This window comes from Mus pahari, chromosome 1, assembly GCF_900095145.1.
Source record: "Mus pahari chromosome 1, PAHARI_EIJ_v1.1, whole genome shotgun sequence".
Classification (NCBI taxonomy): Eukaryota; Metazoa; Chordata; class Mammalia; order Rodentia; family Muridae; genus Mus; species Mus pahari.
The window spans coordinates 102,310,454-102,323,762 of record NC_034590.1 but is presented as its reverse complement, the minus strand read 5'-3'; the positions used below and the strand labels follow the sequence as shown (position 1 = coordinate 102,323,762).

General features: G+C 41.8%; 1 protein-coding gene across 1 annotated transcript in view; it reads right to left on the bottom strand.

The window, feature by feature from the left end:
* Positions 1 to 12,788, bottom strand: part of Abraxas2 (abraxas 2, BRISC complex subunit) — a 26,475-nt gene extending 13,687 nt beyond the window's left edge. The window contains exons 1-4 of the mRNA XM_021198579.1: positions 12,686 to 12,788; positions 7,114 to 7,204; positions 3,255 to 3,291; positions 447 to 513 (exon numbers count right to left, since the gene is read on the bottom strand). Coding sequence (XP_021054238.1) covers positions 447 to 513; positions 3,255 to 3,291; positions 7,114 to 7,204; positions 12,686 to 12,784 — 294 coding nt within the window. The 5' untranslated portion in view covers positions 12,785 to 12,788. The remainder of the gene's footprint in view (positions 1 to 446; positions 514 to 3,254; positions 3,292 to 7,113; positions 7,205 to 12,685) is intronic.
* Positions 12,789 to 13,309: the final 521 nt, after the last annotated feature.

Here is a 13,309-nt window from a genome sequence, read left to right as displayed (position 1 = left end):
GAACTCACTTGGTAGACCAGGCTGGCCTCGAACTCAGAAATCCGCCTGCCTCTGCCTCCCGAGTGCTGGGATTAAAGGCCTGCGCCACCAGGCCCGGCAAGGCCAGACCTTTTAAGAGTGCAGTGGCAGAACATATACAAACCATCACATGGACTATTGGTAGTTTTCTGTATTAAAGTTCAGCCCCCCCCCCCCAAGTTTAAGTAAATGAGAGCACATTATAAAGACGCATCCTTCTAATGATATAGTGTAAACACAATTTCAAGTCCATAATTTACCTTCAAAGCCTACTCACAGGTGTAGCTCAGTGGCAGAGTACTGGGTTTGATCTCCAGCACCAAGAGAGAATACCTAACACAGAGCAGGTATCATGGGTTCTAGCTGTCCTTCCTTTCCCATGCTAGGATGTGACTTCAAAATTGGAGCAAGTAATACATAAAACATACCTTCCTCCGATCTTTAAGAATTCTGTCCAAACTCTCTTCATTCACTTTGCTTGCATAATCATAAAAACTGTTTTTTTTTAAAAAGAAAAAAAATAATTAAAATGCTATCATACTGTGAATAGACAGAACCACAGGGCCTACAGAGCATCTAACTGTGATAGATGCAACTGCTTCTACTCCAAGGTTGGTAAACAGAGAATCAGCCTAAGTGCCTTCTTGGCAGGGAGCTACATTTTGTATCAAATACGTCTGAGAGATTGCTCCATTCAAGACATTCCTTCCACGTGTGGAGAGTAATCACGGAATTACAACATGTGTGGTTTCAAATGGCCCCACTACTTTCTAAGTATCAATTACTTATGAAAAAAAGATAACAACAACCCATTTTCTGAGAAATGAGGGGAAATGAACAACTGTGGAATGTTTAACAGACCCTCAGCTGGATGCTTTTCTATTACATGTTCCAACCACAGTGCTGAGGTATAAGTTCATCCCAATTCAACAAGGCTTTCTGCTGTTTTTGTAAGAGACATCAAAGCTAGCCAACTGGATGGAGGGTCTTGAATATGCTAAGCATGGTCCAAACTGCACAGCTAAGGGGACAGGCAGACTGGACTGGAAGCCAAGTCTGGCTCGCTTCTAACAATGTGCTCACCTCCAGAACAAACCAATGTGAGCAGTCAGATATACTCACAAGAGGGTCCTTCCTTGTCCTTGGTTATAGTCTTAGAAATGCCATTCTCCTCCCACCACACGCCCCACAGGCAGGAACGCATTCAAGATACAGGGAAAAACCTGACTCAGAGGTCAGGAGATCCTCGCTCCAGCTCAGTCCAACCTCGCACCAGGACCAAGGACAGACTACTTACCCTCCCTACTCTCCTTCTTTGCAAAGTAAGAAACTTGAAGTACAAAGATGATTCCTAAGATTTCCTTCAATTCTAAGTATGAGTCAAATCCTTGTTCTGAAAGTTCTGCACTTGCAATGTCTTGTGGTATTACTTTTTTTTTTTTAAGATTTATTGATTTATTTATTATATGTAAGTACACGGTAGCTGTCTTCAGACAGCTCTAGAAGAAGGCGTCTTCAGATATAGTTACAGATGGTTGTGAGCCACCATGTGGTTGCTGGGATTTGAACTCAGGACCTTCGGATGAGCAGTCAGTGCTCTTAACCGCTGAGCTATCTCACCAGCCTGTCTTGTAGTATTACTTAGGATGGTGAGATAAAGCATGTCCAACGATACTCGGTCAGGCCCAGAGCAGACACATCCATAGCCAGGCAGAGGTAATGTGTGGTCTTTCCAGATGAACCCACAGCTGCTCCCCTGGCTTCCCTGCTCCTCTTTCAGCTATGTAGAAATGGAAAGACTTGAGGTCCCTGGCAACTTTGAGGCCTCACAGGAAGCCACCCTGCTTGATGGTAATCCTTTGAAATATCTAAGGAATGGGGGTGTATGTGTGGGGTGAGGATGACAGAAATCCCCAGGAGTGCTTGGTGCTTGCAGAGGGGTCATGGTGAAGACAAAAAGGGACAAACAGCAGGAAGAACCAGGCAAAGTGACTAGAAGGGATGGAGGAAGGACATGGCTATCAAGAACACTAAAGAAAAGATAGGCATGGTGGCACATATCTTTAATACTAGTCCTTGGGAGGCAGAGGCAGGGGGATCTCTATTTGTCTGAAACCACCTTGGTCTATAAGTTAGTTTCTAGTCAGCCAGGACAACAGAATCCTTTGAGGTCCTGTCTCAAAGAACAATGACGGATGTTTATGTAGGCACCCTGGAAGGAAAACACTGGCTGGGTTCTGGGAGGGATAGGGGAAGAAGAACAGGCAGGGGAATTTTCTGAAACACACAGTTCACTCCTCAGGAGGAAGGGTATGGGTTAAGAAGGAAGACAGAGGACTGAAGATGTAGCACAGTAGTAAAGGGCTTGCTTAGCAGTGAAGACCCCCATCATCCAGTCATGGGACAGAGAGTTTGGGATTATCTACTCCTCACTCCAGGTGCCCCTCTCCTGCTGCATTTCTCCTTTAGATTGTTTCTCTGCTGTTAGGTTCTGTCCTTCAGTGGCCATATTACAGAACTGGTGCATATGAACTCAAACACCGAAAGAAACGCTTGTATTCCTTTTTTTGACTTTGAGATAAGGTCTCGCTGTATAGGCTTTATTTATTTATTTATTTATTTATTTCTGGTTTTTTGAGAGCTGTATAGGCTTTGAACTTACAAAAATTCACTTGCCTCTACCTCCCAAGTGGTGGAATTAAAGATGTGTACCACCACTGCCTGGCACCTAGCTCCTTTTATTTTAAAGCTGATCACTGAACATTTTTAATTTTTCTCAAAATTAAATGTACATTTATATGTGATTTCTATAAACAATTTTATTTATATACGGTCTTTGATTAACTTTCTTCTACAAGTAAAGAATTCACAACCAGGAGGCTGAGGGGAAGGCTGATTCTAAGCCACTGACACTATGAATGACATAGCCCCTCCCCTCTTTCCACTGGAGCACAGTTCCTCAGACAAAGCATCCAATAAATACGATTCTGGAGCTAAGCATGGTAGCACACTTGAGAAGAAAGATCATGAGTTCAAGTCTAGAAAGATTTCTTCTCTAGCAACCAAACAACAACAAAACATATACACACAAAACCCCAAAAGTAACAAACAGAAAAAAAAAAGTAAATAGATGAGTATCCTTAACTAAACTCATAATCAGTTACAGGCCTAAATTTACTGGTTTCAAACAACTTTTTCAATAAGGACCCAAAATTACAAAACCAAATGTGTCTTACCTAAAGAGTTTTGAACAGGGCTGATGGTTATGGATTTCTGTAATCAGACAAAGGAAATCAACTCAGTTAGTTATGTAAGGCACAGGCAACTATAAAATAGCTCAGGGTTTTAAAAACTTTTTGTATTTATCTTATGTATGAGTGCTCTGTTTTCATGCACACCAGAAGGAGGAATCAGATTCCATTAAATGGTAATAAGTTACCATGTAGTTGCTGGAAATTGAACTCAGGACCTCTGGAAGAGGGGTCAGTACTCTTAATCACTGAGCCATCTCTTTAACCCCTATCTCAGGATTTTTTTAAACCAAAATTTAGGATAACCAGGCCCATGTTGTTCTCGTAAACAGGTAGCATGCGTATGCTAGGACAGTAGTGCCACTGCCTCCTACTACACCCGGAGACAGTCTCAGAACAAAGCTGAGTGGGAAGTGAGAGGTCTGTGGGCGTTCTGTGTCCCAGTGTGGTGAGTGCACATCTGACAGCTATTGTACAGCTTACTCAATCTTACCTATTTAAACAAAGCATCACAGGAAAAAGTAGCCACTGACTGGAAGCATTTAATCAAACTGGATAAAAGCTGTAGGGACAGCTTTGGAAGAGAAAGGCCTCAACTTTCCTACCATTAATAACCATCTAACGATGCCTGACAACTTGGGCCAGGTGTTTGGAACTCTGGAAGTCCATTGACTCTTTCTAGGCTGGTTGATATTAAAGGAAACAGTCATTTATAAGACCGATCCTAACAGCTTCTGAAAAGATGCTGGGATTAAGCAGAATGAACAATTTCTTCAAGCTCATCAGGGGGCCATGGACTGATTTTTTTAGAAGAGCATGAGAGTAATTTACTATTTAATTCTATTTACCATATTCTCCCAGAGAGTGACTCATCACCTACTGTTTAAAAAGAGACAGCTTTGGGATTTTAGGCAATAATTTCCCCTCAATAAATATAAAACCAGAGCCTTCAAGGACAGAGCTATTCTCACTAGGTAACGCTGCAAACCACATGTACAGGACTGACACTGAAGAAGAGTTTATTTGCCTCACTATGGCACCAACTCATGACACAATGAGAAAATGTCATCTACAAAAGTCCCTTCTTTTGATGCTTAAAATAATGCAGCACACAAGCCTGAGTTACTTTAGGCACTGGTAGTCACTGAGATGTGGAGCACGGGTAGCAAAAATATTACTTAGGATTCAGAAAAAAGAAAACTTATCTTTTACTTAAAGGTAACACTATTTTGTTTACTGAAAGCTCTAGAGCAAGTTTTGAAGTCTGAACAAGTAGTTGTCCTCAAGCTAAACTGTCCAGCAGTTTCCTTCTTAATTTACAAACCAGATTAGAGACACACTACAGACACGACCTAGGCAAGTAGCTCACAGGGAATGTCTGTCTGTCTAGTATATGTGGAGGGCCTGGATTTGACATCCATACTTGAATATATACTGGAAATGCAATTTTTGCAATCACTTAAGTACATTTGGCAATTCAGTTTTTTCTGTTTTGTTTTGTTTTGTTTTGGTCTTTTGAGACAGGGTTTCTCTGTGTAGCCCTGGCTTTCCTGGAACTCACTCTGTAGACCAGGGTGGCCTTGAACTTAGAAATCTGCCTGTCTCTGCCTCCCAAGTCTAAAGGTGTGCGCCACCACCGCCTGGCGGCAATTTAGATGTTTAAAAACCATCTATTTGTGTGCTTGTAACCACCATGGCTTCTGTATGGAGGTCAGTGGACAATTTAGTCTTTCCTTCCACTATGTGGGTTCAGGAGTCAGTCTCAGGACATAATAATAGAAAGTGCCTTTGTTTACTGAATTAGTTCACTGGCCTTGCATCCATCAATTGAACCTTTATTTACTAGATGATTTTTAAAATCCTAGGTGCAAATAATAAATAACTATATATACAGATGACTTAAGAAGTAAAATTCTACTGCTTAGAATTTTAATATGTATTTGTGTCTCTGTGTGCACCTATACATGCCATGGCATAGGTGTGGAGGTCAAAGAACAACCTTTAGGAGCTGGCTCTCTCCTTCAACCATGTGAACTTCAAGAATCAAACTCAGGTTGTTGTCTTATTGCAAGCCTTCATACTCAGTGAGCCATCCTGCTAACCCATTTGTTTGAATTTTAAAGAGTTAAGCAAAATGAAACCCTAAACTTCCTGGTGAAAGGCCCTGCACATAAAACATGTCTTTGCATGGCAGGGAAGTGCTGTGCGAATGCTTTTATAGTCTTTACTCTTGCAGACAGATCAACTGTAAGCCCTCATTTCTAACTCCACTTCAATCTCTACCCTGCCCCCATTCTCTGTACTAGAAAGCCATAAGAATAGACTTTAAATTGATTATTTGGTTCCAGTGTGACAACACAGAGCCCACTCAGATTCACTTTAAATTCTGTGTTTCGGGGCTGGAGAGATGGCTAAGTAGTTAAGAGCACTGACTGCTCTGTCAGAGGACCCAGGTTCAAGAACCCAAGAGTAGGTGCTCAGATCCCAGTACCCATATCAGACAGCTCACAACTACCTGTAACAGGGAGCTGATCCAGGCATCTATATTCACATGTACATACCCACACATGTGAGAGAGTGTGTGTGTTAACACATTTGCTACATAAATAAAGCATCCCTTTCTCTAGTCTGCTTATGAAGACTGCCACTTGATGATATGTTTAAGGTATTTCTGAAAAACTATGCTATTTATCAAAAGGAAACTGATTAAAAGGGAGAGGATACATTTATACCCCATTTATATCCCCAGAGTAACTATTGAGTGTAGCCCTCGGACTCCTGTGGAGGTCTAGCAATTATCTTAGGAGCATGTAGAGCTGTCTTTGCTGATCCTTCTTGGAAAGACTAAGACAACACCTTCATTTATTATAGCATTTATTATTGCCAGGCAGTGGTGGCACACGCCTGCAGCCCTTGTGAGGCAGAGGCAGGAGGATTTCTGAGTTCGAGGCCAGCCTGGTCTACAGAGTGAGTTCCAGGACAATCTTTAGGTTGGAGCAACCTTTACAACCATCCATACAGCTCTAGTGTCATATACATAAATAAATCTTTTTAAAAAAAGAAAAAGAAAAAGAGTCACAATTACAGCTGTCTGCTCTAAGTGACATAACATCTTATATAACTTGTTTTTTATTAAGAAAATATTTACTTTAGGGGTTGGAGGGATTGCTCAGCAATTAAGAGCACTGGCTGCTTGTCCAGAGGAACTAGGTTCAATTCTCAGCACCCACATGATGGCTCATAACCATTTATAACTCTAGTTCTAGAAGATACAACAACCTCTTCTGACACACATGTGGTTCCCAGACATACATTAGGCAAGCCACCCATAAACATAAAAACTAAAAATGAATAAGTAAAAACAAAATTTAAAAGATTTACTTTAGGCCTGGCATGGTGGCACATGCCTTTAATCCCAGCACTCAGCAGATGGAGGCAGGCGATCTCTTTTGAGGACAGCCTGATCTACAAAGTAAGTTCCAGGACAGCTATTCATGGCTACACAAAGAAACCCTATCTAACTGAACTATACTCCCAGTTAGAAGCCAAAGAATAAAACAAACAAGTACACACTTTGAAAAGGGTATTTCTGGAGCTGGAGAGATGGCTCAGCAGTTAAGGTTGCTTTTCTAGAGGACCTGGGTTTGATTCCCAAGACCCACAGAGTGGCTCACAACTGTGTGTAACTCCATTTCCAAGGCATCTGAAAACCTTTTCTAGCTTCTAGGTCACCAGACTTCCCAGGGCACCAGGCACACATATGATACACAGACATACATGCAAGTAAAATACTCATACACATAAAGTTATATATGAAAAAAATTTCTAAAGACAACAAGCTTACCAATTACTTGCAGAAACTCTGTGTTGCTGATTTGCGAGTCACTGATGCTAAAAGTTTCCTCTTGTCTTACCTCTCCCAGCAAAAATCCTTCCTAAAAGAATAGAAGAAAATAGCTGATTAAACGTAAAGATAATTTTTATTAAAACTAAAAGGAAATTAGGATGTACTATTTTATATCAATCTTAATGATAGTTCAAATAAGCCTGGCATGTAAAGTGCTGTTTTATAAACTAGTGACTGGACCACAGCAAGCTGGTCTAATCTATTAATAGGATCATAGGTAAGAAAATATTCCAAAATGACATATCATTATAAATCAACAAGTCTTCCTGTTTTAAGTGAGTTCATTACTTAAATCCTAGACAGTCCCACAGCATGCTTAGACAATCACAAGAAGCAGAAATATGTCATGGTTGCTTATATAACATCACATGAAACGTCATGTTGCTTATATGAAGTTATGACTTCATATAACTTCCTTTATTGCTTTAAAACCACCACTAATAGCGAACAATACAGACAATGGCAGGATAAGCTGGAATGAGAAATCAAGATTTCAGCCAACATACTAGCTCCCATCCAATAAATGCAAAGCTTATTTACACTTGTGGAGAAAACCTATTAACATAGTCAACATAGAATTCTTTGCAAATTACCAATTGGAGCGCTTGCAGCCATGCTCAATACAAGCATGACTGGTGAGGATATATCCTATAAGCCAAAATAACCCTCCTGCAGAGAGGACAAACTGACCCACTGTCTCGTAATCTCCTGAATGACCCAAGGCTTACTCCTTCCCTTTGCTCAAATGGTACCTTAACTGAGAGGCTTTGCCCAACCAACATATAGGAAGTAACATCTGCTAGGCACTTTGTCCCCTATATCCTGCCTCCATTTGTCTTCTAATCATCTGCCATGTCATAGATTTACAGGATCATCAGTGCCTACTCTGGCTAAAATAAGCTCAGGGCAGGCACCTGTGCTTGTTTACTGCTAGGACTGCTGCACTTATGGCACACCCAACACTTACATTAGATACTAATTGTACATTAGATACTAATTGCACAAATTCTGCTGCAACATGTCCTTGCTCTACAAAACCCTCCATTCTCTGCTCATCCATCAAACCAGCCACACACACCCCCAGCTTAAAAACATTTCCAGTTGCTAATCTACATCTGTGAGTGGAGAGGGCAAGAAAGATACTTTGTGGCCTCAGTTTTTGTATTTGACTTGAGGGAGTGTTTGCTGTGGGGAGAATTTGCTGAGAGATGGGCTGCCCTGGGTATCACCCACAGCACTGCCAGCATCCCCACAAGAGATGAAGTATTCCAAACTTCTCAATTACCCAACTCAGCAGTCTTTAAATCTGACTAATATACAGATTTCCTTTGCAAAAACAATCTTGGGCTGGGGATCCATGTGGGTCAGTGGTTCAATTCCCAGCACTGCAGGGAAAAAAGACAAGAATTCCCTCAGACTCAAAACAGATGACTATGACTACTAGAAATACCGACTAAGTTGTTCTGGTGGTCCAGGACTGTAGTGTAGTGACATTTTTTGAGAATTCTGGAATCTTGGTTTCTTTAAAAAAACACAGAAATAATAAGAATGTGTTTTTGTTTTAATCCCAGGTGTGGGGATTAGGGCTGCTTTGGACTGTCCATAGCAGATGACTGTGATTTGCCTCATGCTCTAGCAGAGGCATGGTTTTGCCAGCTGTAGATAGTTTCTACGACTGTGTGACATGATGTTGGGAATTCTGGGAACTTTTCAGCAGGTACATAAATGCTACAGCCCCTGAGAGGTGTGCTGGGTGGTTGTTGGTTGCCTGGTCTATATGGGGAGTTCCAGGATAGCCAGGACCACATAGAGAGACCCTGTCTCAAAAAAAAACCCTCATATGACATTAAAAAATTCTAAAGTTACCTAGGAATGTTCATTTATCCCTGGTCTGGATTATCTGAGTAACTATTACATCAGTGGTTCTCAACCTGTGAGTCACGAGCCCTTTAGGAGGTTGAATGACACTTTCACAGGGGTCACATATCAGATACCCTGCATCTCAGTTATTTACAACTCATAACAATAGCAAGATAGTTATGAAGGAGTAACAAAAATAACCGTATGGTTGGGGGTGTCACAACATGAGGAACTGTATTAAAGGGTCACAGCATTAGGAAGGTTGAGAGCACTGAGCACTGTATTACACTATAACAGGAAGAGGCAAACCACGGGCCCAACTTTGTTAGTACCCAGCCTGCAAGGTAAGAATAGTTTCTACATGTTCACATGGTTGCAAAAATTAAAACAGATGTTTCATGAACTGTTAAAAATCAGTGGGCACTCAAATTTCAGTGCTATAAATAAGTTCTTATTAGAATAGTCACCTCAGCCGGGCATGGTGGTGCACGCCTTTAATCCCAGCACTTGGGAGGCAGAGGCAGGCGGATTTCTGAGTTCGAGGCTAGCCTGGTCTACAAAGTGAGTTCTAGGACAGCCAGGGCTATATGGAGAAACCCTATCTCGAAAAACCAAAAAAAAAAAAAAAAAAAAAAGAATAGTCACCTCATTTGTTCATGGTCTACCCTTGTTCTCTCCTTACAATAGCAGAACTGAGGAGGTGTTAAAGAGACATATGACTCCAAAACTTTTTAAAAAGAGAGAAGGTACTATCTTTTATTATCTGGTCCTTTTCAGAAAACATCTCTTTCCTTCAAGAGTTAAAAAAAAACACTAACAAAAACTTTCTTTTGGGTTGTTATCCAGGGCTGTCCAAGAGCCTGCCAAAACAAAATGGTCTAATTGCTACTGTTCTTGGTTGCCTCCAAGAGGTAGAAGTCCCCATTGCTGAAGACACGACTTCAGAAAACTGATCCCAGAGCCCCAAGCTGGAACTGATCTAAATCCACCCACCGGCCCCAAGGACTGGCTTTTATAGTACCAGAAGGCACCGTTCAAGCTTTCAAAGGAGGGAGGCAACCAACAGTCCTACCCAGCTGTAACACTTATGAACCATATCAATGACCAGCAAGCACATCACACTAACTCCAAGGCTGCAGCAGTGGCACACATACCTTGGGAGTAACCACCAGCTCTCTAATTAGATTTAAGATCTGCTCAATAAGGAAAAAACCATGGCTGATACCAGATACCTAACCAACTCCTTTGTGCTAGTGAAGTCATGGACCTTGGAGAAGCTACAAACCATCACTTTACCAAACCAGCACAATCCTTGACAACAATCTAAACATTTGTCTTTATGCTCACAGATAAGTGCAGTCCTCACTCCTCATCAAGGAAACATCTCTTTGCAACAAATGGAAATATTACAGAAAACCAGAACCAAATGCAGAGTTGTGGAGTGCAGTTCCAGTGAATACATTTACAAAACTCTCCCATACCAAAGGCTCAGGGAACATTGCAGAAGAGAGGGCAGAAAGACTGTAAAAGCCATAGGATCATGATGTTTGTTGTGAAATTGTCAGAAGCTATGCCCATAAAGTCTTACAATCATGACTGCCTAAACATGAGCTGAACAAGGACGACACCAATATACAGGCCAAAGTGGTCAGGCAAAAGCCCACAGGGTCTCAACCATACCAAAAGAACTACAGGCATCTAAGGAATGCCGAGAGTAGGAGAAAGAGTCTTCCCCAGGGAAGAGCACACCAATTGGTTAGCCAAAACAAATGCGCAGTCCTGAAACCATACATATGAGGAACATTTTTCAGACTAAGCAGGCTATATTTAGGAATATATATGCATACATATATAAGCATATAGTAGTGATTAATAAAATAAAAAGAGACCATATATTTGAAAGAAAGCAAGAAGGAGTATAAGTGTGTGAGGGAAAGGGAATCTGGAGGGAGAAAAAGGAAAAAATGATGTAATTATAACCTCAAAAATGTTTTTTAAAATATTTGCTAACTTTAGCTCCACAGAATAAGTTTGGCTTTAGATTAATTTTCCTACCAAAAAAACACATCTTAAAAAAGTAAATTCTTGGTTTTTCAACTTTAAAATTGACATTACTTTTAAGTATTCCACATCCGTAACTGTAATAAGGTTAATACAAAAATGTATAATCATATAAAACACAATACAAACTATTGGCCTTGTATAAAATTTCTTCCCTCATGCCAAGTAGAAGATAAATATTAAGGAGATTGCTATTAAATGGCTAGAAATCTAGAGCTGGGTTTAATGGCGTATTCTTGAAATCCCCACACTTAGGAGATTGGAGGTAGGAGGATCAGGAGTTCAGGGCCAACCTTGACACCATCTCAAAACAACAAAGAATAAATAACAAATGAAGAAATGAAACTATGGCAGTTTCTAGAAATACTGTCCAAGTTTCTTATCTTTATAATAATCTTGTCTTATACATAAACTATGATATTCCTAGGTACTCTATAAAAACAGAATAAATAAGCACCCCGAACTCATAACTGCAGTCCATGAACACTAGGAACTTTACAACCACTTACATTATTAAGAGCTAGCTGCAATACCAAAGGCTAGTAGGTCAGAGCTAGTAGGAAAAAACAAAACAATGCTGAATATATTCCTATCAGTAATCTCTACCATCAACACTGCAGAGATGAAAAGAACAGTAAATTCATTCCACTCAATATACTCATGGAATCACCTTTCAGAATCAGTCTTTATTCATGGAATCGAAGATTGCAGTCGTCAAACCAAATCCAATCTCCCCTCTAACTACTGTGGTTTGTAATGACAACCACAAAAAGCCCAGTCTCTTATTTAATGAATTTAAATCGTTCACCAATAACTACAACAACACACACAAATCGCTAATTGGTGGGCAAATTATGTCCGGTAAAAGCACCTATATCACAAAGAATTTCCAGTCAGAGGTCACCGGCATTGAAAGGCAATTCGTAAAATAAAGACGCTGAAGAGAGACTTTGCTCTTATGGACTCCATGGCCTGTACATTTCTGATCGCTCATATGTGGGCCTGTCACTTCCCTATTACAAGTTCCGGGGATTAGAACACTCACTGAGGAACTAAACAGGCAACTTTGAGGAAGTGCAAACAAGACTCGGCACCTAACGTGCCTATTCACATTCTCCATTTTCCACTGGGGTGAAAAACCAAACAGTCACATCTGATAAGAATGAACGGTGACAGACACGACGACCCGTGTGGCCGGGGATCAGGACTTGGATCCTCTCCTAGATTACAACCCAGACCTTTGCACTCCATCCCGACCCAAGGCACTCAAGTCTGGAAGCGCGAGTCTCAGCGAGGGGTAGGCACCCAGTTTTGGCTAGGCGACTCCTGACACTGGCGGGGCCCGGCGCTTTAGGTCCTTTGGACTGAGAACAGCAGAGCCAGGACCCGCCCGAGGCCGAGAGCGCCAAGAGAAGGGCCCGCGGGGTGCAGGAGCTGGAAGGGGGCGGGAGCCGCCTGGGTCACCAGCTCATCGGTTTGTCCCGGGGATTGAAGGCCGAGCCTCCAGCGGTCGTCGCTTGGCCGCAGGCGCCGGCCTGAGGAGGAAGCCGAAGGCCCCAGCGGCCACGGCAGGGGGCCCGGCACCTACGTGGTCGGCGTTGCTGTTGGCGCTGTGGAAACACACAGCGCTGAAGGTGTAGCCCGAAATGGAAGCCGCCATGATGGAAATCTCCACCTCCCCCATCATGCCCCGCGGAGGGGGCACAGCCTTCCGGACGCCCCGCCGCTGAGCATCCTGGGAAATGAAGTCCTCCAAGCTACTGGAAGCTAAGACAGGAAAGTAAAGCATTCCAGATCAAACAGAACAGTTTTGTGTGTCCCTCAGACAGCGGCCTGTCTGTACAGCCTTGTTATAATCCAGTTTGTCCCTTCTGCAAATTAAGTTGAAGGATGGAAGGCCGGAGATTATTCTAGCAATTGATCAGATTGAGATTTGACTCGGGAACAGCATGATGTAATTTCAACTTGAACAGACCATTTTGCCTATCTGGTTGAGACTAATGCCTAGGAGAAATGGTAGGGAAGGAGGTTTACAATAATCCCCCCCCCCCCGGTGCAGTGACAGGGGAATTTTGTTCAGAGGTAGTGGAGCTGGTAAAACGATTGGATTCTGGATTCAAAAACAATTCAAATATAAGTCGTGTAATGGCAGAAGGCTTGCATGTCAGAGGCCAGCCAATGCTACATAGACTTGTTTTAACAGACAATAAAA